The sequence below is a fragment of the Prorops nasuta genome, unplaced genomic scaffold (assembly GCF_024137725.1).
Source record: "Prorops nasuta isolate Cenicafe-Biocafe unplaced genomic scaffold, Cenicafe_Pnas_1.2 PNAS00004, whole genome shotgun sequence".
Taxonomy (NCBI): domain Eukaryota; kingdom Metazoa; phylum Arthropoda; class Insecta; order Hymenoptera; family Bethylidae; genus Prorops; species Prorops nasuta.
In genome coordinates, this window is record NW_027116801.1 from 7586508 (window position 1) to 7610696 (window position 24189).

Sequence of the window (24189 nt, forward strand, 5' to 3'; positions counted from 1 at the left end):
CTATGGACATTGGTTCGTTCTCCCCCTCAGTTGGAGTATCTTCACTGTAATATTCACTTCCCAAATCTGAATTTTCAATTTCACTCTCTACATCTACTTCCATTTGATTTTCGTCTGAAGGCTGGTTCATTTCAAAAATGTTATTATTTTTTACAGAACCTTTATTTGTATTGCAATGTATATAATCAAGCGTATCAACAGAAAGAGATGCTGCGAATAGTCCGAAAATGACAAAAAACTATGAGAGCCTTCATCTTGCCTATATGTTTACTCTCTTTGTACGAAGATAGATACAAAACTTTTCATTTACTTTTTATATAAGGTCTTTTTATAATGTATTATTTGTTATCACTAACAAGCATATTAACGTCCATAAAAATTCAACCTTATCATAAAACCTACTCTTACCTTTTTTAATTTGTTTATAAAATTTAAGCTAATACTTGCTCAGTTTTATAAAATTTGGAGATTTGATCTCATGTTTTTTTGACATGCTCCTCCTTAGTCAATACGTTAATAGTTGTGTAATTACTCATATTCATTACAAAAATTGATTACGTTTTCTATTAATGCAGTGCGCTATTACGGCTGAAGTAATGTAATAATCAAGTTAACAAATTTTAACTGATTCTGCTTAACAAAAAAATAGGTACTTCAAAGGGTTTAAATACTTATATTTTATCATTGCATCAAAATGTATTAATTAGTACATTTACCTTTCAATCGATATCATTGGTTGCATCAAGAATATCGATTAGTTTAGTTGTATTTATCTCGTTTCTGTATTTTGGACACTCAGCAGAATGAATTGACGCAATAAAACCAACAATGTAAACAATTGAGAGAGCACTCAAGTTATTTATTGTTACGTTTTCTTGTGTGTGTGTGTGGCTGGTGGTCGAGAATCAAATAACACGTTTACATCTATGATAAATGGCATATACTTTTTAATAACAAAATTTTTATCGCTAATTGAAGTATACGATAAACACTAATAATCAATTATCCTGTATATTGCATATGTATATATATTAATTGAAATACTTCATATTCCCTATCCAATATTACAAAGTTAATACACTAAGAAAGCAAATAGAAAAGGCTAACTAATTGTATTAATTTTGTTTTTATAAATCGACGTTTAATTTCGCATGAATTACCAAATAAGATATCCACACCAAGGTGTAAGTAAACCATTCGAATCCTCATGAGAAGCAAAGAAATGAAATAATTTGTCATATTCAATCTGTAAAAAACAGAATAAAACATAAGTAAATGTAAAGAAATAATGTATTTTTAACTTTGTTTTTTTCGATTTTATATAGAAAACAGTTATACAACTTAATTATATCAAAATGTGTAATAACATAGAAGTTACCAGTGACATTACTCTTGATATACACAACTCTATAGGCTCAGGTGGAATAGAGTTATCTTCCCTCCAATTACGATTGGTTCTGATTCCAAGCACTTCCTCATCGAAACCCTCATTATCCTGAGGAGTTTCCATTCTTTTTATAATATTCTTCAACTTTTGTCTATATTTTGAATAATCAGTAGATTGAACTATTGCAACTATGCCAAAAATAGTAACAAAGAAGAGAGCTCTCATGTTACGTATTGTTGGATTCTCTCTGTCGATAGAGATTTAAACAACATATTTCCATTTATCATTAAAACATCTATTTATTTTCGAATAATAAAATTTTCATCGCTAAATAAAGTGTATGATAAACGAAAATATGAGGTTGCTACCAACTTATCGTAAATATTTGATATCTTTCTTACAATTTAAACAAAAAGAAAACTCTGAATATTTTCTTCGTTTAGGTATTGCTTAAATATATTTACAGGGATCTCTAGAATGTTGTCGTAGCTAATGCAGTCTGTACATTATATTTATTACATGTATTACTTTCCAAACGATCAGATAAGGTATGATTTATAATATGTCAAGCAGGATGATTCTTCAACTTATGAGGAGAAAGTAATTTCATTTTTTTAATTCGTCATTTATACTTTCAAGACAAATAGTAATGACAGAAACTTTTAACTAATTTACGCAATTTGCTTAATGGAAGTTTTTAATATTCTCAGTCCTAAAATAAAAAATTAAAAACTTATGAAAAGGAAAATATATGTTTTTTATCTTTATCATTATGTTTATCGTAAGTGTGAATTTACATGTGATTCTGATCATCTATAAATATATTGACAAAAGGGATGAACTAAGTAAATTGAATCAAGCACTGCTGTGAAGAAGTACTTTAAGCCGTCGCGTTCTATCTGAAAAATAAAACAGGGTTCAAGTAAACGTCAAGAAATTACTGTTATTTTTATCTATTTTATAACCGCAGCGATTATCGTTCAGCTGTAAATTGTAATAAAATAAAAATTACCTGTTTTTCTATCTTCATTATACATTTGCTTTTCGCAGTAAATTCAAATGTGGGATTTTCCGATTCCCAATTTGTACCATCTATTTCAAGTACGTCTTCATTGGAATCTTCGTTTCCTTCGAAAATTTCTATTTTTTTTATTATATTTGTTATATTATGTCTGTATTTTCTGTATTCAGTAGATTCAGCCAGTGCAAAAATTAACAAAATGGCAACAAGTATTAGAACTTTCATATTTTTTATTCATAATATTCTTTTGACATCTGGTCGGGATATAAATAAAATTTTTCCATTTGCCATTAACAACCTCATTTATTTTCGAGTAATAAAATTGTTATCGCTAAATAAAGTGTATAACAAAAAATATTATACCATTGCTAATAACTTATCGCATGTATAATATACCATTTTTCTTCGATTTAGAAAAATAATAAATTTATAATATTCTTGTCTTTGGATATTATTTATAAATAATTGTAAAAATGTTTAGAACGTTCACGTGATTAATGCAGTAAGTTTTTCATTTGGTTTTTCTAATAAAATAAATAAGTGTACTTTTTACATTCTTTTGCGTGAGACAAATATGTAATTATTGAACGATTGAAAAGTGTTGGATAAAGTAACTTTATCGTGAGATATTCATTATTGTGTTCTTTACCTCACTCATTTCAACGTGGTAAGTTATTTATATGTAACAAGGGCCTAGAATAGACCTTTTCGCTCAAGTAGGAAGTTTCGACACACGAACCGAAGGCGTATAATACTCTGCCTATAAGTGTGAGAAGTAGTTTCTTTATGCCCAAATTGTGCATACAAAATTGTTCCTATATAATTTCATGAAAATTTTCATAAATATTAAATAATTGCTTTACCATACGCTTTACAATCAATCAGTATAATGCACCTGTCGCGCGCAAAAATACGAAAAACTTGCATTTTTATCTATAACAATAGAAAAGGTAACTTTTTTCATTTTTGCAATGACTAATAACTCAATTAAATTAACACCAGATGTTAATGAACTTTCAAACACAATTTGCAAACGGATTGTTTGGATTTTGTATCTTAGACCGTTGCACGCGAATACTAAATTGTCTATGATTTTTTAGAGTTAAGAGAAACGAAAAGTATTGGAGACCAATGTAATCGTTACGGGAGTACGTGTATTCGGAAATCTGTTAGTGGACACGGAAGGAAGGCGAAATTAGTGCGGGTAAAAATTTATGGAATAAGAAGTCTAACCGAACATAACAGTCCATTGCAGTCAATTGTTTGAAGTAATCAAAGTAAAAAAGCTAAAACTATTGTTTTTTTTATAAATTATCCTAATTTTTATAAAATTAGGATAATTTTTGTTTACAATTTGGGCGCGTAATGTCTTCTCACTCGAAGAATATTTACACCCGCCTTCAATTCATGTCAAAACTTTTCTACTCGTGCGAAAAAGAGCAGTACCTGTCTTCGTTGCATAAATAATTATTATTATTTTTATATTCATTTCCCTAGGGTCAGAGAAAAATGTTAATGTTTTAACCAGAATAATTGTATACGTATATATTAAAAGAAACAGTTTTAGTTTTTTTAATTTTTCATGTATAGACTTTGACGGCAGTAATAGCAGCAAATTACGATCAATTAATGTAATTAATGGAATATATAGGAGTTTTGAATAAGCTTATAATCCTATACATCAAACTAAATAACTTATTCCAAAAAAATTATATTTATCTCATTTTTATTATTATTATTTTTATAAACTTGTATTTACACGATTTACCTTAAAATATATTGGCACAAGGGATCAAATAAAATAGTTCTATCCATCACTTCTGTGAAGAAATAACTTAAGCCATCACGTTCGACCTGAAGAATAAAATGGAATGAAACTCAATTTTGAAGAATCCTCGTTGTTTTGTTTGATTTCATAAGAATAGAAATTACTTGTGACATCGCCCTTAATACACACATATCTAACGGATTTGAGTGAAGGAAATTTTCTTCCGTCTCCCAACTACCATCGCTTACAATTTGAAATTCGTTTACATCGAAATCTTCGTCATACTCGAGTATTTCCGTTAGTTTCATTGTATTTGTTAGCTCTTTTTTACGCTTTGTACAATCACTGGATTGAGTCATTGCAATAATCCCTAATATAATCAAAAGCAAAAGAATTTTCATGTTGTTTATTATTAGATTCTCCTAGTCAGTAGATACTTATAATTAACCACATTATTTTTATTTACCATTAGAAACCATATTCATTTTAGAATAATAAAATTATTATCATTTCATAAAATTTGTGTCAAACAATAATATGCCGCTGTTATAAAGTTATCGAAAAAAGCGTGCTGTTTTTATTAGAATATCTACAAAAATTAAGTTTTCAACATTTTCACCACTCTCGATCTATATCTAGTTTGATAATATTTATCGACTTTTTGAATGTTCACGTGTATTTTATGTAAGTTCTAAATAGGTATGCTGTTTATATCCATTTCTATATGTTTTGAAAACTGAAATTTCTCGCTTTATCCACCAGATTGAATGTACGTGTTATAAGAAACCAAGTACTTTATGTTTGATTTATTTTTCGTAGATTTTCGCAACAATTCAATAATAATAGCAAATTAAAATCAAACATTATTTATATAATTATATTTGTTATACGTTTAGGTGTTCTTAAATTATAAAAAAATATATCGACAATAAGGGCGGACTAACATGAAAGTATTCAACGATGTCGTCAAGAATTGTTTTAAGCCGTCACGTTCTAACTGAAAATCAAATGGATTGCAAATAACTTTCTATAAATTATTGTCATTTTTATTGATTTCGTAAACATAATAATTATCGTTTAAATATTAATTTTAATACAAAAAAAATTTACCCTTATCAATGCTCTTCTTATACAACTTGCTCCTGCGAAACCAGTAATCGTTTGAATTGAATCTCGTAAATTATTAGTATCATCTATTTCCAGCCTGTTTACATCAAAATCTTCAATGTCCCCATTAATTTGCAATCTTTTTATTATATTTGCTATATGCGGTTTGTTTTTTGTAAAATCAGTAGTTTGAGCCATTGAAACAATGCTAAAAATTATAACAAACAGAAGAAGTTTCATGTTGGTATTTGTTAAATACTTTTGGGCGGTCCGGAATAAAGTAACATATATCCATTTTCTCCTTATACTTTATATGTTTTCTAATAATAAAATTGGTTACTATTAAATTTTTATGTGAGAAACGTCACTATACTGTTACCTAAAAATTCTCTATATTATCGTAAACAAAATTTATGGTTTGTTATATGGAATTTTGACGCGCTACGAAAATAATATTTAACAATTTTCTCCGGTTAGATTTATTCAAAGTTATATTTTTTTCTTCAGAAAGATACTCGCTTAAAAATGTATAGTATGCAAATAACCTTTCCAAGACTGTCTTCCAATGTACCAAAAAATGCTGAAGAAATGGTATCTATAGCAAATTGACAAGTGTTTAATCGACAAATCATTTTTCACATTAGTATTGACACTCCAAATCAAATATAAAATTTATAGAAGATTGTGATCGATTTATTTATTTTACTTTCACATTGATATAAGATTATCATACAGCAACATTTATTCATTAATTTTACTGCATTTAATTTTTATTTAGCGAAACTCGAATCTTTAACCAATTATGATCTAATACTAAACTGTCCAATGATTTATCCATTCAACTAATCTAAAATTTGTTTCACACAGATTTTACATATTTATATTGAATTTTCATTGAATTTTCATTGAATTTTAGACGCTACACTATTTGTCGCGGCAGGGAAATCTATTTTGGAATAATCCATTTTCCTTATTCTAATGACTAATAAATACGCTGCATAGTAAATTGTTTATGTACCTAAACTAAATTCTTCACCAAAGTACATTTAATTTGCCTAATTGACCGCTGTCTAACACCTCCCCCCTCCCCCGTTCAAAGAAACAGATGGCGCGCACACTTACCCCCTGTACACTGTTACTCTTAATGATTCTACAGTAAATTTTACCGTTCTGCGGGGTAATAATTATCATTTCAGAATCGAGATGATTTGGTGCTTCGTAAACCACGAAACATTGCCTTCATATTAGAGTAATATTCAATATTTCGTGGAATGTTGTGATATTTCATTGGAGAAATTGTAATTTTTGCTAAATCGCTAAAACTACTTTTTCCGTAAGGAAATAATATGTTTTCGTTCTTTCCGCTATAGGCTGTCGGTGCTGTGATGGTACATTGCTATATTGTATAAATCGACCTTTATACGTGTAATTTGACACAAATTACTTAAATATAAACCGACATAAAGAGTGTGTTAATAAGACCACATTCGCTTGTGTCGTAAAAAAATTCTTTAAGCCTTCACGTTCCATCTGAAATATAAGATGGAATACAAATAAATTTTGTATCAATTACTTTAATTTTCGTTCATTTCAAAAACACAATGTTTATCGATTAAATACAAATTTTAATGAAACAGAAATTACCTGTTTTATTATCCTTTTTATGCATTTTGTCCCCGCAATGAGTGGAATCGTTTGACCTTCTACCTCCCAATTATTACGAGCTATTTCAAGCCTGTCTTCATCAGAATCTTCGCTTTCTTCAAGAATTTCCATTTGTTTTATTATATTTTGTATCATTTGTCTATTTTTTGTATAATCGGTAGATTGAGTCATTACAAAAATACCGAAAATAGTAATAAGAAAAAGAGCACTCATGCTGCTTATAGTTTGATTCTATCGGTTGGTAAAGATTTAAACTAAATATATATACATATTTTCCATTGAACACTCTCTTCATTTTCAAATAATAAAATTATTATCGCTAAATAAAGTATATGACAAACGATAATATACTGCTGCTGCAGACTTATCGTAAACAGTGTGCCATTTTTCTTTTAGTGTTCAAGAAAATTAAATTCTGAATATTTTCGGTATTTACTATTTTTCAAACATATTTATAGGATGGTTCAGAATATTCATGTACCATTTTCGTAAGTTTCAAGTATACGTTTGTTGTGTAGGGAGGAGCATTGCACCTTGAGATGATTGATTATTTTTATTAAATCAAAACAATCTTCTAATTATTTAACACTAAACGTACCAAGCGGGGACAAATGACCCTTTTTAAATGTAAACACACGTGTATAAAAAATCCTCGGTACGTTTAGTGTTAAATATAAAAATATTGACGAATGAAATTTCAAAAACAAGCGATTTATATAAATAAATGAATATACCATAAAAAAAGTAATATTAAACTATTATCTGCAAATTACAGAAACTAAAATAAAAGTGTCCGAAAGTATGAAGGTCTACACTATATTTATTTCTATGCGCGTTTAGAAAATATGAAATTTTGCATATTATTCACTAGAATGAATGTATCTTAAAAAAAAGATGGTTTAACTTTTTGAAATTCTTCACAGACTATGGAGAAAACCAAGTATAATTATATACTAACAAGCTATAACCAATTTATACCATTCAGTTAAAATTTTTTTTTTAAATTCTAGCCCCTTATTTCAAACTAAAGAATAAAAAAGTTTTATAAAAGAAAATATATATATTCTTTTTATTAGTATGCTTGCTGTATGGATGCTCTTATACGTATTATGTAAAAATAAATCGACAGAGAGGGTTAATTACGCCAAACGCATCCAACCGTACCATGAAGAAGTGATGTAAACCTTCACGTTCTATCTAAATCACAAATGGAATAAATATAAATTTCTAGAAATTGCTATAACTTTCGTCGAATTAATAAACATACAGATTATCATTCACACTCAGATTTTAAGAAAAAATGAATGTACCTTCTTCATTATCCTTTTTACACATTGTTTCGCTGCTATTTGATTAATCATTCGTCGGTCCAACTCCCAATTATTATCAGCTATTACAAGCCCATCTTCATCGGAATCTTCATTTTCATCACGAATTTCCATTCTTCTTATTACATTAGTTATCCTTTGTTTGTAACATTTAGGATCAGTAGATTGAATTTTTGAAACAATCCCGAAAATAGAAATAAGTAAAAGAGCTCTCATTTTGCTTATATTTTGGTTCTATCGGCCGGTAGAAATTTAAATAAAATATATCCATTCTCCATTAAAAACTATTCATTTTCGAATAATAAAATTGTTATCGGTAAATAAAGCATATGATAAACAATAATATACCGCTGCTACCAACTTATCATAAATAATGTGCTATATTTCTAAGAATTTATGAAGAAAAATATAATTCTTAAAATTTTTGTTTTTGAATCTTTGGAAATATATTTATATAGTGGCTCACATAGATCATTCACAAGGTGTATTCAGTAAATTGAACATTACGCGTTTGGTATATGTATATTCATTTCAAAACGTTAAAAAAATAGTGCAGTTTTTAAATTTTTCCACCGGAATAAATGTTAAATGTTATTAGAAAGAACACAGTTTAATTATGTTTAATTCTTTACAGGCTTTCAATATTACTGATATTATTATCAAGTAATAATCACTTTATGCAATTCAGTTAATGATAAATTTTCTCATTATTAATTCCATATTTCAAACAGTAGCTAACATTTTTAATCAGTGAAATGTATACTATTATATTATTATTATTATGATTCTTATACATTTGCATTTACATGATTTTTGTTAAAAATGTATTCACATTTAGGGTAAATTAATCTGAACATTTCTAACGGTTGCGTGAGAAAGCGATTTATGCCATCAGTTTTCACCTGAAAAAAAAATAGAAAATACAAACATATTTTAAGAAATTACTGTAGTTTTCATTGGTTTGATAAACACAATGATTCGTTTAAATTAAAATTTAAATATATAAAAATTACCTGTTTATATATCCCTGTTATACATCTCATTGCCCCAGTAGTTTCGACCGTTGCAGTGTCCCCCTCTGCATGCATTATATCGCCTATTTCAAAACTGTCTTCGTCGTAGTCTTCATTTTCCTCACGATATTGCATATTCATTAATCTGTCTGTTACCCTTTGTCCGTATTTTCTAAAATCACTAGACTGAGTTATAGCAATAATCCCAAAAATAATAACAAGTAACAGAACTCTCATGTTGCTTACTGTTAGATACTGTCGATCGGTAGAGATTTAAATGAAATATTTTTATTTGCTATTAAAAATCCTTTTTATTTTCGAACAATAAAATTGATAACACCTAATCAAGTATATAGATTAAACAATAATATACTGTTTCTACTAACGTATCACTCATTGTTTGCAAGAACATCAAAACTTAAAAATATATCAATTTGAGTTAAACCTCTGTGACAATCTTATTTCATATATTCTACTATTAATTAAAACTGGCGACAAAATAACTTTTTTAATTTTCAATTAGCGACGATGTGCTACCCTATATATAGAAAAACTCTCAGGTAATTAAAAAATACATTAGACCTTCGATAAAATTAATCTCAGTGCTTACAATCCATCATATCATGTAAGACAGTAATACAACTGCTATTGCAATGAACTATATACAATACTAAAACATATTAGTAGGTTGTTTACAATTGTAACTTGTTTTTTATGTAGGTTCTAAATATAAGTTTGCCGTGTATGTCCAACTTAATTCAATACTTTTAGGTAAATTGAAATTTCTAAATTTATTCTCCAGAATAACTGTACATATTTTAAGAAAGAAAACAGTTCAATTTCTTTTAAATCTTCATCAACTTTCGAGAAAACCAAGTAATAATAGCAGGCTGCATTTTATTTATGCAAATTTTTTAAGAAAGATTTTTAACATTCTAGTAATATAATACAAACTGAACTAATGCAACAAAAGCATTTATTATTTCTATGATTATTTTTTATATTCGTGTGGATTTACGAGACTAATATATAAAAATATATCGACAAAGTGGTTTAATTAAAGCGAACAGATTAAAATGTCTCGGAAAAAACTGCTGTAAGCCTTCGCGTTCCATCTAAAGAACAAAGTAGAATGCAAATAAATTTTTAGAAATTATTGTAATTTTCGTGGTTTTCATAATCACAACGATTATCATTTAAATATAAATTTATTAAAATTGAAATTACCCGTTGAATTACCCTTTGTGAACATTTTATCCTTGCAATTTGTTGAATGGGCATAATTTCCAACTCCCAATTAGTATCATCTATTTCAAGACTGTCTTCGTCAGATTCATCATTTTCCTCACGAATTTCCGTTCTTCTTATAATATTTGTTATATTTTGTCTGCATTTTGTATAATCAACAGACTGAGTTTTTGTAATAATCCAAAAGATGGTAACAATCAAAAGAGTTCTCATGTTGCATATTGTTAAATCTTCTTAGGCGATAGATATTTAAACTAAACATTTCGATTTGTCATTAAAAAACTTATTCATTTTTGAATAATAAAATTTGTATCGCTTAATAAAGTTTACGTCAGACGATAATATGCTGCTGCTACCAATATATCGGAATAGTTTATATTTTTTGTTGGAATTTAGACAAAGCTTTAGCTTATATATAATTTTGTACCGCTGACAATAGTTTAAAAATATCAATAAAGATGCCTGAAATATTAACGTGCCGTCTATACAAGTTCTAACTACGTTCGTGTCAAATGATAATATACTGTTGCTACTAACATATCCGAAACAGTGTTGTTCTTATTTAATGAATTTAAACAAAAAGTAAATTTGTATTATTTTTATCACGCGTGCACCGAAAATGATTGTTTTCAACATACGTTATCTAATCGAAAACGGCTACTTTCATGCCAGTCTTAGTTGCGTAGGTGCACTATAGAGTTTTGCTACACTTTCGTCTCTTGAGATAAAACAAATTTCGCTCCCATATAGGCTGAAAGTGAAGCAAAATTTTAGTGCGGATGAATGGTTGCATAAAATAATTTTCGGTCCTGTAGTTAATTGTGGTGAAAAAGCCACTTTCTATATGCTTGTGATAAAAAGTGTAGTATATAACACGAAATGAAATAATTTAACAATTACACTTGTATAAATGGCATTCCTCGATTCGGTCGTGGTAGCATATTCACACTCGTGTGCAATTGTCAACTTTTCTTGCTTATTATTCAATATAATATTGCATCATTACCTATAGTTTAAAAATATCTATTGGATTGTCTACAATAGTCATGTATTTCTTTAGTAAGTTTTAAGTATACGTTTGCTGTGTATATTCAAGTGTATGTTATTTTAAGAAAGTTAAAAACTTAAATCTATCAAGCAGAATGAAACTATATAATGTACATATAATATGAAAGAAAAAATAGGTTGCTTTTTATTTTAATTTTTCATAAACTTTTGAGAAAACATTTGCCTATAATGCTACACATAATTTATACAAATCAATTAACGAAAATTCTTAAAATTCTGGCCCCATATTACTTACTGAATATCTTGTGAATTAGGAAAAGCAGTTGATATTTTTTATTAGATTTACTGTACATGTGGATTTACGTGAATTATAAGAAAATATATCGACAATAAGTGTCTATGAAGACCACCACGTCCCACGGTTCCCTGAAGAATCGATTAAATCCATCACGGTCTACCTGAAAATCAAAGTGATATGCAAATGAATATTTATATATTGGTGTAATTTTTGTTAACTTTATAAACATAACAATTTTCGTTTCAAAGTATAATTTACTAAAAAATTAATTACCCGTTTTAGTGCCCTTTTTATACAATCTTTTCCTGCAATATCTTCGTTGGTTGGTCTGCCCCTGTCCCTAATAGTTCGTCCATTTCAAGCCAATCACGAACCACCTCTTCATTTTCCTCACTAATTTCCAATTGTTTCATTGCATTTGTTACATCTTTATTTTTTGTTTTATCGGCAGATTCAACTATCGTGATAATTCCTAAAATTGTAAAAAGCAAGAGAGATCGCATGTTGCTTATTGTTAGATTATTTTGGTTGATAATATCAAGATTTAAAAGAAATATTTCCGGTTACCCTTATAAGACCAATTCTTTACAAAAAATAAATTTGTTATCACTTATAATAAAATGCATGTTAAACGATAATATGTTGTTATTACCAGTATATCGGAAAAAGTGTACTTATTTATTGAATTTAGACACAAAAAGTAATTTTTCATTACATGCGTGTGCACGTAAAGTGACTTTTTCAATGTCGTTTACCGGGCCGAAACAGCTGCTTTTACGTCAGTCTCAGCTGCGCATGCGCACTACAGATTTGCTACATTTTCGTCCATTGAAAGAAAAAAACTCCGGCTCCCTTGGCCCGAAAGTACGGCGAAATTCTAGTGCGCATGAGCGGCTAGAAAACTGGCTGTATAATCATTTTTGGTCCGGTAGCTATCTACGGTAAGAACAGCCATTTTCCATAGACTTTTAATGAAAAGTATTATATAAAACACGGAATTAAATAATTTATCGATTACACTTTTATAAATAGTCATTCCTCGCTTGACTGGTGTTGCCAAATTCACATTCGTGTGCAATTGTCAACTTTTCTCCATTTGTTATTCAATATACTATTTCATCATACACACACTCGCATTAAAATCAATCTCTCAACTATTTAGGGGAAACTATAGCCTTACATACTCCTATTAGACAAATTGCACGATCAATTTACAATATTTAGTTAACTTTCGCTATCGATGGCGGAAATTTCCATCAATTTCATATGAATGTAGGTGCAACCGATAGCCAACGCGCTAACTGATATTCTTAACATTCTAGTCCTAAATTACAACTCAAAGAACTCGTATAATACAAGATACATTTCGTATTTTTATTATTAAGCTTATATATACATAGATATACACGAATTATATAAAAATATACCGACATACAGGGTGAATTAAGCCGGATACATCCAATGATACCGTGAAGAACTGCCTTAAGCCTTCACGATCTACCTAAAGAATAAACAAAATGGAATGAAAATAAATTTCCAGAAATTTCTCTTCATTTTCTATATACGATAATTATCGCTACAATGTGAATTTTAATGAAATAAAAATTACCCTTTGTACTGCTCTTTTTATGCATGCTTTTCCCCCAATATCTAGAATCGTTTGATTAATTCCTGACTCCCAATTATTATCAGCTATTTCAAGCCTGGCTTCGTCAGGATTTTCGTTTTCCTCACGAATTTCCATTTTTCTTATTATGGCTGATATCATTTGCTTGTATTTTGTATAATCAGTAGGTTGAGCCATTGCAAAAATCCCAAAAAATGTAAAAATTAAAAGAGCTCTCATATTCTTATTGTTTTATTCTCTCAGTCGGTGAAGATTTAAAAAAAATATTTTCAATTGCCGTTAAAAACTCTATTCATTTTAAATAATAAAGTTCTTATCACTTAATAAATTATATATCAAATAATAATTTGCTGTTGCTACCAACATATCGAAAGCAACGTATTTTTTTTATTAGGATTTAAACAAAAAATAAATGTTTAAATTCCTCTATCACTGCTTATAGTTATTAAATATTAACAGTAATATACAATTAAATTATATACAATTTAGTTAATGTAGTCTTAACATTTTCGAACTATATTACAAATTGAACAAATTGTGTAATAGGAAAAACATTTTTTATTTTTACTTTTATACTTGTTTTATGTAAAGGGTTTGTACAAATTATGTAATAATATATCGACATAAAGGGTTGATTAAAGCGACCTTATCTAACCTTGAAGGGAAGAAATGCACTAAGCCTCCAAGCTTTGTCTAAAGAATAAAATGAAATTCTTATAAATTTCCAGAAATTATTGTAATATTCATTAATTTCATAAACACAACAATTATCTTTTAAATGTAAATTTGTGATCAAATTAAAATTACCCGTTTTAATATCCTTTGTACACATTTTATACCCGCAATTTCGACACTTGTTCGACCTTCCATCTCCCAATTAGTAACACCTATTTCAAGCCTGCCTTCATCAGAATTTTCATTTTCTTCACGATTTACCATTCTTGTTATTTCATTTGTTATTTTCTGCTTGTAACTTTCAAAATCAGCAGATTGAGTGTTTGCAACAATCCCGAAAAAGGTAAAAAGTAAAAGAGCTCTCATGTTACTGATTGTTAGATTCTTTTGTTCGTTAAAAATTTAAATAAAATATTTCCACTTGCCATTAAAAACCGTATTCATTTTCAACAAATAAAATTGTTATCATTTATAATAAGAAACTTTTTCAAACAGTAACATGCTTTATTACCAACATATCGGATCCAGTGTGCTTTTTTATTGAATTTAGAGAAAATAAAAATTTTCTAGTGTCTCCATAATGCTTGTAGCTTTAAAATATTTATAGGGTCGTCTAGAATAATCACGTTCGTTTTACGTAAGTTATAAGCACGTTTGCTGTGTACACATCCATATCTACGTGTTATTATAAAAAGTGAAGTTTGTAATTTTATCCACCAGAAGGAATGTACATATTTCAAAAAGGAAACGTTTGTTTTTAATTTTTCAAAGGTTTTTAAGATAGTCACGTAATAATAGCCAGCTATGCAATCAATTTATACAATTCAATTAATGCAGTTTTTTAATCATCTAGCCCTATATTAAAAAATTAACAATTTGTATAAAATAACAATCAATTATTATTGTTATGCTTATGCTTTTTATATTTGTGGGTTTACACGATTTATATAAAGAAATATAAACATAAATGAGAGATTAAACTAAGTGCCTCCTACGGTACCGTGAAGAAATGTTTTGAACCATCATGTTCTACCTGAAGAACAAAAGAGAAGGCAAATAAATTTCGACGAATTTCTGTATATAATTTTCATCAATTTCACAATTACCATGATTAACGTTTAAAAGTAAACTTTAGCATAATTTATAAATTACCTGTTTCATTGTCCTTGTTATAAAACGCATCGGCGCAATTGTACTAATATCTGGATTTTCCGACTCTCTATGGCTTTCATCTATTTCAAGTCTATCTTCATCGAAGTTTTCATTTTCTTCATGAATTTCTATTTGTTTCATTGAATTTTTTAAGTCTTTTCCATATTTTATGTAGTCGGTAGAATGACTATTTGCGATTATACCGAAAGGGATAACAAACAAAAGTGCTTTCATGTTCCTTATTCTTAGAATCTTTCAGTCGAACGAAAATCCAACAACGTACTTCCATCTGTCGTTATCAACCTAATTTATTTTCTAATAAAATAGTTTATTATTAAATAAGTGATATGATAAGCAATAATTTAATATGCTATTGCCCATAAATATTTAGAATCATTTTGAACTGAAATCGAAAGTGTTTTTTAAACACGTCTTTTTCTGACATATACGAGTTCGAGTAAGGGGCGGTAAGTGCTTTCATCATTATACCAAATTTCCTTATCTAGTAATGTGCGAAGCTATATATGAGCGAAAGCGTAATACAATCTATCGGTGCTATAATCACCTAGCCGTAGCGGTTATGTAATGTATCAGTGACAAAATGCGCATCGACGAATTAAAATTCATCAACAATAATTGATGATACTCTCGCGCTAAAGAGAGATTACATGTGTTAAATTCAGTTTCGTTTCTCGATGATACATCTATTGATACTTAATTTCACATATCACTAATATTAATTGTGATTAAATATTCTAGATTATCAGAAGCTGCATTTATTAATAATATTAATTCTTTTATATATAATAATAATAAAATGCGTATGTCTATTATAAATTCTCGTGTAATTAATTTGTCATTACAAAGATATTGGAAACAAAAGAAAGATTGATTAAAGAGTTATCCGGGTATAGTTTCGCAATGGACATACCTATTTAGAAATATTTTTGTCAACGAGAAAACAATTACTACTTACTATATTTTATAACTTATAGTGTGTGATTTCTGAACTTAAAAGAATAATTTATTTGATAAGAAAAATGAACATTGTCATTCATAAACAGGCAAATAGTGGAGATGTCGCAAATGAAAGCGCCAGATAATGTAACAAGTCTCGTAGTGTTACTTAAAACAAATAATTAAAGTGGGCCTTAAAAAAGATTATGTTTTTCATGTATGGCTGAACCTCTGAAACAGCAAAAATTAAGAATTTAGAATATGATTAACAAATAAATTTGAAATTTCGATATTTCATTAAATATTTTGCTGTATTTTTTAAAATAATATTAAAATTATTTGTTAATAAATTAGGTTTAAGTGTAAAGGTAAGGAATAAACTTGATGTATATGCAATGTTCAATGGATTGCTCCAATATTTGTATACAATCTTGTACACTATTTGCGGAAATCTTATTTTGAAAAAAATACGCTTAAAAATTTAGCCTCTGTGAGCTCATCTGTATAACTGTGCACTGAACTTACTCCAAAACATACAAAGCTTCTTTTTAATATATATTTATTCTGTTAATAAGATAAGGTTATATATAAACCTAATATCAAATTTAACTATGAGATAAGTGACATTAATACTCTTTTTTATACCATTCACATAAGATATCCACACTCAATTAGAGCCAAACCGCGTAACTCTTCAGGTTCCTCAAAGTATCGAGCAAAATTATCATGTATCTGAAAAAGAAAATTTAATATAAATAATTTCTATACGATTGAGACTTGATATTTTAATTACCAAATTTTCAGCTTTTAATAAACATCTTCGGACAGCTAGTATTGGAATTTCTTCATCTGGACAATCGTATTCTGCATCCTCTGTATTTTCATCTGTATATATCTATTATTAATACTTCGCTTTCATTGAAATCTTCGTATTCTTCAAAGATTTCACTCTTTATCATTTCATTTCTCTTCGATTTGCAATTTACATATTCAGAAGAATTAGCAAGTGTAATAGCTCCAAAAACTATAACGAGCAGAAGAGCTTTCATTAAGTGCAGATTCTCCGAGCCAGCTGATATAATAAAAAAATAAATCCAGTGGTACCATATAAATTCTATTTCATTGCTAATAATAAAATTTTTATTACTAAATAATAGTAAATCTTTATCGTAAACTGTTTATTATTGTTCTGACGTTCGTAGATATTGTGCCAAACTGTTTTTTTCATATTTTAAGTTGGTATACATCTGTTCAAATATAATTTAAAAATATAATGCACAAGTAGAAAGTTGAAAAAATTTATATAAAAATATGAATTTAATTATTGAATATTAGTGATATATATTTCTGGTTTAAAAATGATAACTAAAACATTAGTATTAGTTGAATAAAACGATTCTATTGTTGGGAATTCACAATAATTAAATATTTTATGTGTAGACGAAGCAAATAAGTTCTAGGCTATTGGAACATGTGTGAATATTATGTAAAAGAAATTACAATAAATTATAAAATTGTATCTGATGAAGACAATGATGTATTTATAAAATTTCTAAATTCATTGGAATATTTATGATACTTAACTTTTTGTATATAAGTTAATTAATTTTATAAAACTTAAATACAGATAATTTATATATATCAAATTGAATTTCATCACTATACATCTTAAGCACTCAAATTTGAACTTGCTGTTACTGCTACTTCTTCTTCTTCTTCGTCCTGATCTGTAGCGTATTCAGTATCCATTTCCTCTAGCAAAGAGGAATCTTCATTTTCATAATCACTTTCCGCTTCTATTGCTATTTCGTTTTCATTAATGATTCCATTAATCTCAATCATCTCATTCTTCTTCATTGTACTAATATTTGGTTTGCACCTTATTACCTCAGTTGAATAAACTAATACGATTAGTCCAAAAATTGTAAAGAGTGCGAGTACTCTCATTGTTATTACAATTTTGATTTGATTAAGAAAAATCCCTTCAATGATCACGATACTTCCAATTGAAAGAAATTGTATTCTGTTTTTACATTGCTTAAAAGTGAAAAGTTTTCCTCTGTACTGAATAAATGACGTACAAAAATTTATCATTTTTTGCAATTAAAGTTTAATAGTCCACACAGCTATTAAATTATAATATATTTTTCGTACTTAAAAATGTATAAACTTTTAGATGTTACAAATAGACTGCTAATGTTATAACTAAGAACACACAGTAAATGAATAAAGCAAATAACTATATTTTATTTCTAAGGTTCAAACAGTTTATGCACATTTATGGCTTTATACATATATGTATGTAGCAATTACTCGTAATTCTAATCTTAACATTATTTGTCTAACTCGTTAAATCGATTTCCTCTATCAGATCCATTTCTTCTATTTCTTATTCGTTCTCATTGTGATCTTCAATTTCTTTAAGAATTCAACGTTTTCTCATCTTATGTGTTAAATCTGATAAGCAATTCGCACGTACAGCTGAATAAGTTACTACAACTAGTGCGAAAATGGTATAGCAAGCAGAATACCTCCTATTTTACCATAGATTTTCTCAGAGAAAATCTAAAAAACTTTTATTCATATAAAAAATTATTTAATTCCTAAATAACAAATTTATTAGTATTAAGTTTCAAATATCATTAATGGCAAGTGCCCATAACATTTTGTATTATTATAATCTGTATTTTTTTACATGGAAATTTATTTATTAATTAAAATTAAAAAATGTTTACGTTTAGACTACAATCTTTTGACTGATATATCATTTTTGAAGACACAGAAGAAGAAGATTGTTTAAGACTAGGTTAGTTAATTTTAAAGTGATTTAATATGAATTTTACAATACAGTTACTGAATGCTTTCAATAAATAATTAAAAACTAAAGCATTAGCAGATATACATGCAAAATATATCTATTCTAAAGTAAACATGTATTTTTGCGTTTAATCAAAGAAGATGATCGCACCAGATTGAGGCCAAACTTTGTAGAGACAAAGCAGTTGGGAAGAAGTTGTGTAAATCATCATAACTAACCTGTAGAATAAAATGTAATACAATTCAATTTAATCAAATATGTATGATATTTACGTTTCGGTAAGCTTTTTAAAAATTAATCGATTCTCCCTAAATAGTAATTTAAATCTTTACGAAGTAGAAATTACCCAATTCTTTATTTTTAATATGCATTTGAGCATGGTGGTAAGATCGGCTAAAGCAACTTCACTTTCATTCATATTATCATTATTTTCTTCTTCTATTTCTAGAATGTTTCGGTCGATATCTTCATTCTCATGCAGAAGCTCACGCATTTTCACTCTAATTCCCTTTTTTCTGCATCTTGAATTATCGGTAGAAGATGCTACTGTAATTACTCCTAAAATTATCACAAGTAAAAAGATTCTCATACTACTTAGATTCTCTTGGACAGTCGAAACAAAAATACAATATTGTAAACTTTTTTATTAATTGATTATAAAATTTATATCACTATTTGTTAAAAACTTTTTAATCGCTGATATTATTGCCTGAAATTATAACATTACCGTAAATTTGTGCTTTTGCTTAGAGTACAAATGCACAACAAAAATGGCATTTAGTATTTAGAAAGACATAGATTGAATTGTCCAGAAAGTTCGTGCAGCTTATCTTTGCCAGAAATTATTTTTGTCATAACTCCTTGCGAATACGATATGAAAACATTAGATTAGCACAACGAGTATATATTATATTAGTATATAAACAGTTTTAACTTTATTTAAAATACCGAATGGATAATAATACTAATAGATGTTATTCGTAAAATAATTATATAAACCGAGCAACTTGTAGATTTAATTAAAAATAACTTTTTTATTTGTATTATTTTTCAGCTACGTGATGTTTTGCTTTTAAAATAATTACACTAAAGCTTAGCTAGGTATTTTTCATCAGATATACATTTGTTAAATAATAATTGAAGATGTTCACCAAATCATCAAATGAATCCAATTAAAATGAAACAATACAATTCAGTTGATGAAAATTATTAATATTCTTATGTAGCTCAAAATTAAACACTAAAACATTCGTGGTATAATATCTTTTTATTATGTGTATTACCTACAATTTGTGTATAAGTCGCATTAATCAGACATCTGAAGTACACACCAAGCAAAAACCAGACTTTCCAAGTCTCCATAATTAGTGAAAAAATTATACAAATCATCATTTTGCATCTGAATAAGAAAATATGGTGTAAATATAAAAAAAATGCATAAATCATTGTAATATATTTGTGATATTTAAGTTTTGTGTGTGTATATATATATAAATAAATTAATTTCATATATAATTTTTTATAAATTTTAATAAACAGCATTTACCTGTTTAGATATTCTCTTAACACATCTTTGACCACCCCAAATTGCTCTGTGCTGTTCTTCTTCTGCTTCACTTGAACCGCTTTCATTATTTATTTCTTCTTCTGATGAGGATTCTTCGTCTGTTGAGGAAACGTCGTCCGTATAATCATCACTATCTCCTATTTCTAGTTCATCTTCATTGATACCACCGTCCTCCTCAATAATTTCATTGCGTAACATTACAGAATTATTTGGTTTGCATTTTATTGTATCAGTTGAATAAGTTAAAGCAATAATTCCTAAAATTGTAACAAGTGCGAGAATTTTCATTTTCAATGAAAATTTTATTTGATTGATGAGAAGGCCTCTAATGATTTCGACGTATCTGGCTAGAACAAGCTATCTTTCTTTTTTACATTGCTTAAAAATGTTAAATTTTGATCCATTATGAATAAAGGTCATATAAAATTTTATCATTTTTTTTGTCATGAAAGTTTAATGTTCCAGTTATCAAAGTTATAATACATATATTTATTCAACAAATTTTTTAATTCATGCGTGTTTTAAATAAACTCTTATATTTCCATAATAATCCCATATAGTAGATTAATAAATGTACCAATCCCTTTGAATAAAATACTAACAAAAAAGATTATTTACACCAAAAAACTCGACTTTGTTCAGTTCTCCATACTATGAAAGTTAGCTTACTGAAACAGTAATAGATAGAATGTATAATAAGTAATTTGATAACGAAAACTTGGATATATCAATGTAAATTTTAATCGTGCAGGTGTAGCAATTTTCAATTAATTTGTAAATGTGTGTGTATAGTATACAAAACGTAACGCACACGCTTACTAGTAGATTAGGAATGATTCCATAAGGAAGCATATTTTGAAATACTACAGTTGGTAATTGCAATATACTCTAAACATATTTCAAATTTATACTTTTTAGTACAATTATGCAAGTGGTTAAATAATATCAATTGCTGCGAAAGTGAATTTTAAGAAACAGCGCTAATGAGCACTATTGTTAACTAATTCTTTAAAAGTAATGTCATTTACCAGTAAATTAAGTTTTATTTATCTTTTTCCTCGTATCAAACGATTTTTGGTTAATATATTGCGGTTTGTGAATTTTATCAATAAAATTTATTAAGTCAATGTAATGTAAGCGATTGACATAATAGGTACTACATATAATTTTTAACGTTTACAGATTTTTATTATAAATTTACAGTTTGTATACTTCATTTGAAGTAGCTTCAAATTATTTAAACTCCAATGCCTAATATTAAATTTACCAATGTTCCAATCTAGCTAATATATAGTTTTGATTTATAAATACAATTTGTTATAAATTGTCGTGTTTTTTTTTAATTGAAACGGATAAATTAATCGGTCATCATAACCTTATATTGCTACAGCTTAATCATTTATTCTTGTTTCAATTAAAGCATTAAAAAATTTTAATGGAAACAGTTATTATTCTATAAAACTTGTTAGTTAGTGTGTGTGTGTGTCCGTATTTAAAAAGTATGAAATATTATTTTATTTAGATTTCACTCTTATAAGAATTTATAGGGCACCTGAGTAACGTACAAATTATAATTGTCTTTTACCATCAGTTTAACATGATTACCTTAATAAAAAATTTATGTAGTAACTCATAAAATAAAACTTCGCATTCAATTTCTATCCCTCTTAATTTCAATTTTTAAATCAGGAAGTATAAAATCTCTAGGATATCTTGTGAGCAGCAGCTAGAAAAAAACGGATTATCCTAAATAATTATTTACAAGGGTATTATTTGTTTCTTCTTCTAACAGGTAGTCACAGTGTTCGGACGATAAAAGAAAATAATCTTCATCCGGTATTTCATTCGTATAAATATTATCCAGCTTTATCTGGAACAACATTACGTGTTAAATAATTTTAGAATTTAGTAGTTCGACATTGAAACCACTTACTAAATCTAGTAACCTAGTAATGCAGCCATCGAAAGAAACAACTTCATTAGGGTGTACATCTTCGCGTTCAGAGTCACTGTCACTGTTACTATCACTGTCAGTATAATCGTCAAAATTGTTTATCATATTATTAACTTCCCATGATAATTGATGAGATTTATCACAATAAAATAAAGGGCATGAACCAAAAAATATAACAAGGGTGAAAACTTTCATGACCGAAAGCTTAAATTTAAATCTTTGCTACACAAACAGTTTACTTTCACCAGTCAACTTACTTCCCTTTATACTAAGCAGAAATCATAACAAAAATACAGATATAGATACTAATATAATAGATTATCACATCGTTAAAAAGGCTATTAAGTTTTATGGAAACTAATAACCAACAACGTATAACACACAAATTTTAATAATACAAAACAAAAATGAATCTTGTTTGGATTTTAAAATAATTAACTAAAAAATTATTACTATATAATTACTGATGAAGAAAATAAAATAAGTTCCATGAATCATTATTTTTTATTGATTTATTTCACGTTTTTTCTCACATTTTATTTTATTTAGCAAATAAAAGTAACAATATTTTAAGCTGTAAGATAAATACAATATATTTTATTTTGAATTATTAATAAAACCTTATTAACTTACGTTTACAAATTCTTTAATTTATTTTATGTAAAGTATACCTACTCTAATGCCGTAGGTAGCCGCACCATACAGTAGCTAATGGATTCCACTCTGCAGGTGTGCTAAGTAGCCGTGATATGTCATCTTTCATAAACTAGTAATGAAATAATTATGAATATATTATTGATATGAATGAGGTGTATTTGTATAAAAAATAGACCTTACTCTATTCAACAGTCTGAAAAGGCAACGATGATACTTCATATTTCGAGGCTGGCTGTCATCCCCGTGATTATTAATGTTTCCCAAACTTGCAACATTAACAGGAACAGGCGATTCCTTATGACGTAACCGCTCATTTTTATTTTTATTCAAGACTCGCATTTCAGTTAAGTATATTAGAGAATAAATAATGAAGACTATGTATATAATTGCACAAGCTCTCATTTTACTAATGTTTCCACGCAATGTAAAAAACGTTTCGTACTGATTTGCATTTATAAATTTTACTTATTCCTTAATAAAACTTTGTTACGATAACTTTTTACTTTCTTGATACTAAAATCATACTTATATATGATATACATATATTTATATCTAGCCTATATAAACTGGCCATACATAAAATCGGTTTTACCGATGTAAATAGTGGCTCATAAGATTTTTGATAGCATAAATTGGCAAAACTATTAAAAAATGATACTTCGTGAATTATCTATACTTTCAAATAGTTTTTTTTTATTCAAATGATTAAGACTTTAAGCCTTTATTTAATATAAACCTAGAAAACGCAATAGCTTTATCATAAATAAATATTTGTGGAAACCGAAGTATAGAAATTTTTTATATTAAATGAAAATATATTTTTTCCTATTGCAACTATTAATTATTTTTTATCAATGAAATAATTACTTAGTTATGCATAATTTCTAAATTAACTAATACAGAAACGATTAGTAACAAATAAAATATTCTTAATCCTAG

The 24189-nt window shown here is 27.7% G+C and overlaps 3 protein-coding genes and 1 long non-coding RNA gene across 13 annotated transcripts in view; 1 reads left to right on the plus strand and 3 right to left on the minus strand.

The window, feature by feature from the left end:
* The window catches only part of LOC136772670 (acetylcholinesterase-like), a 105151-nt gene that overhangs the window by 27668 nt on the left and 53294 nt on the right, over nt 1–24189 (plus strand). The gene's annotated exons all lie outside the window — the stretch shown is intronic.
* LOC136772862 (uncharacterized) lies at nt 1963–13763 on the minus strand. Of its 7 annotated transcripts, none has more exons than XM_066726065.1 (15): nt 13453–13763; nt 12411–13340; nt 12117–12315; nt 10517–12003; nt 9536–10404; nt 9290–9470; nt 8259–9178; nt 6928–8145; nt 5287–6813; nt 4643–5173; nt 4341–4546; nt 4177–4262; nt 2400–2739; nt 2185–2286; nt 1963–2099 (listed from the first exon to the last, which is right to left on the minus strand). In XM_066726065.1, exons 10-13 carry the CDS (start codon nt 4659–4661, stop codon nt 2712–2714), a joined length of 339 nt encoding a protein of 112 aa, XP_066582162.1. In that variant the 5' UTR covers nt 4662–5173; nt 5287–6813; nt 6928–8145; nt 8259–9178; nt 9290–9470; nt 9536–10404; nt 10517–12003; nt 12117–12315; nt 12411–13340; nt 13453–13763; the 3' UTR covers nt 1963–2099; nt 2185–2286; nt 2400–2711. The 7 variants fall into 7 exon arrangements, with proteins under 7 accessions (XP_066582162.1, XP_066582164.1, XP_066582161.1 ...); XM_066726067.1 differs by having other exon boundaries at nt 12496–13344; XM_066726064.1 differs by having other exon boundaries at nt 9290–9461; nt 12411–13344.
* Nucleotides 14676–17452, minus strand: LOC136772529 (uncharacterized). The gene is made up of 3 exons (XR_010822474.1): nt 17048–17452; nt 15298–16986; nt 14676–15178 (listed from the first exon to the last, which is right to left on the minus strand). It is a non-coding gene; the product is annotated as an uncharacterized lncRNA (long non-coding RNA).
* On the minus strand, nt 18492–22832 carry LOC136772491 (uncharacterized). Of its 3 annotated transcripts, none has more exons than XR_010822468.1 (6): nt 22586–22832; nt 22245–22509; nt 20619–21307; nt 20360–20471; nt 19419–19630; nt 18492–19290 (listed from the first exon to the last, which is right to left on the minus strand). XR_010822468.1 is itself a non-coding variant. In XM_066725509.1 (5 exons), the coding sequence occupies exons 3-4, from the start codon at nt 20925–20927 to the stop codon at nt 20379–20381; spliced, it is 402 nt and encodes a 133-aa protein (XP_066581606.1). In that variant the 5' UTR covers nt 20928–21307; nt 22245–22509; nt 22573–22832; the 3' UTR covers nt 18492–19630; nt 20360–20378. The 3 variants fall into 3 exon arrangements, 1 of the variants encoding a protein (XP_066581606.1); XR_010822467.1 differs by having other exon boundaries at nt 22573–22832; XM_066725509.1 differs by having other exon boundaries at nt 18492–19630; nt 22573–22832.

What these genes read in the sequence shown, in the direction of transcription:
- LOC136772862 (XM_066726065.1), bottom strand. An exon ending in TATTAAGGGCGATGTCACAA is followed by an intron (nt 4,263 to 4,340) that starts GTAATTTCTATT and finishes TTTATTCTTCAG; the next exon opens with GTCGAACGTGATGGCTTAAG. An exon ending in TTGTGCCAATATATTTTAAG is followed by an intron (nt 2,740 to 4,176) that starts GTAAATCGTGTA and finishes CACTTTATTTAG; the next exon opens with CGATAACAATTTTATTACTC.
- LOC136772491 (XM_066725509.1), bottom strand. Translation starts at nt 20,927, where the DNA reads ATGAAAATTCTCGCACTTGTTACAATTTTAGGAATTATTGCTTTAACT. An exon ending in TTAAGAGAATATCTAAACAG is followed by an intron (nt 20,472 to 20,618) that starts GTAAATGCTGTT and finishes TTTCTTATTCAG; the next exon opens with ATGCAAAATGATGATTTGTA.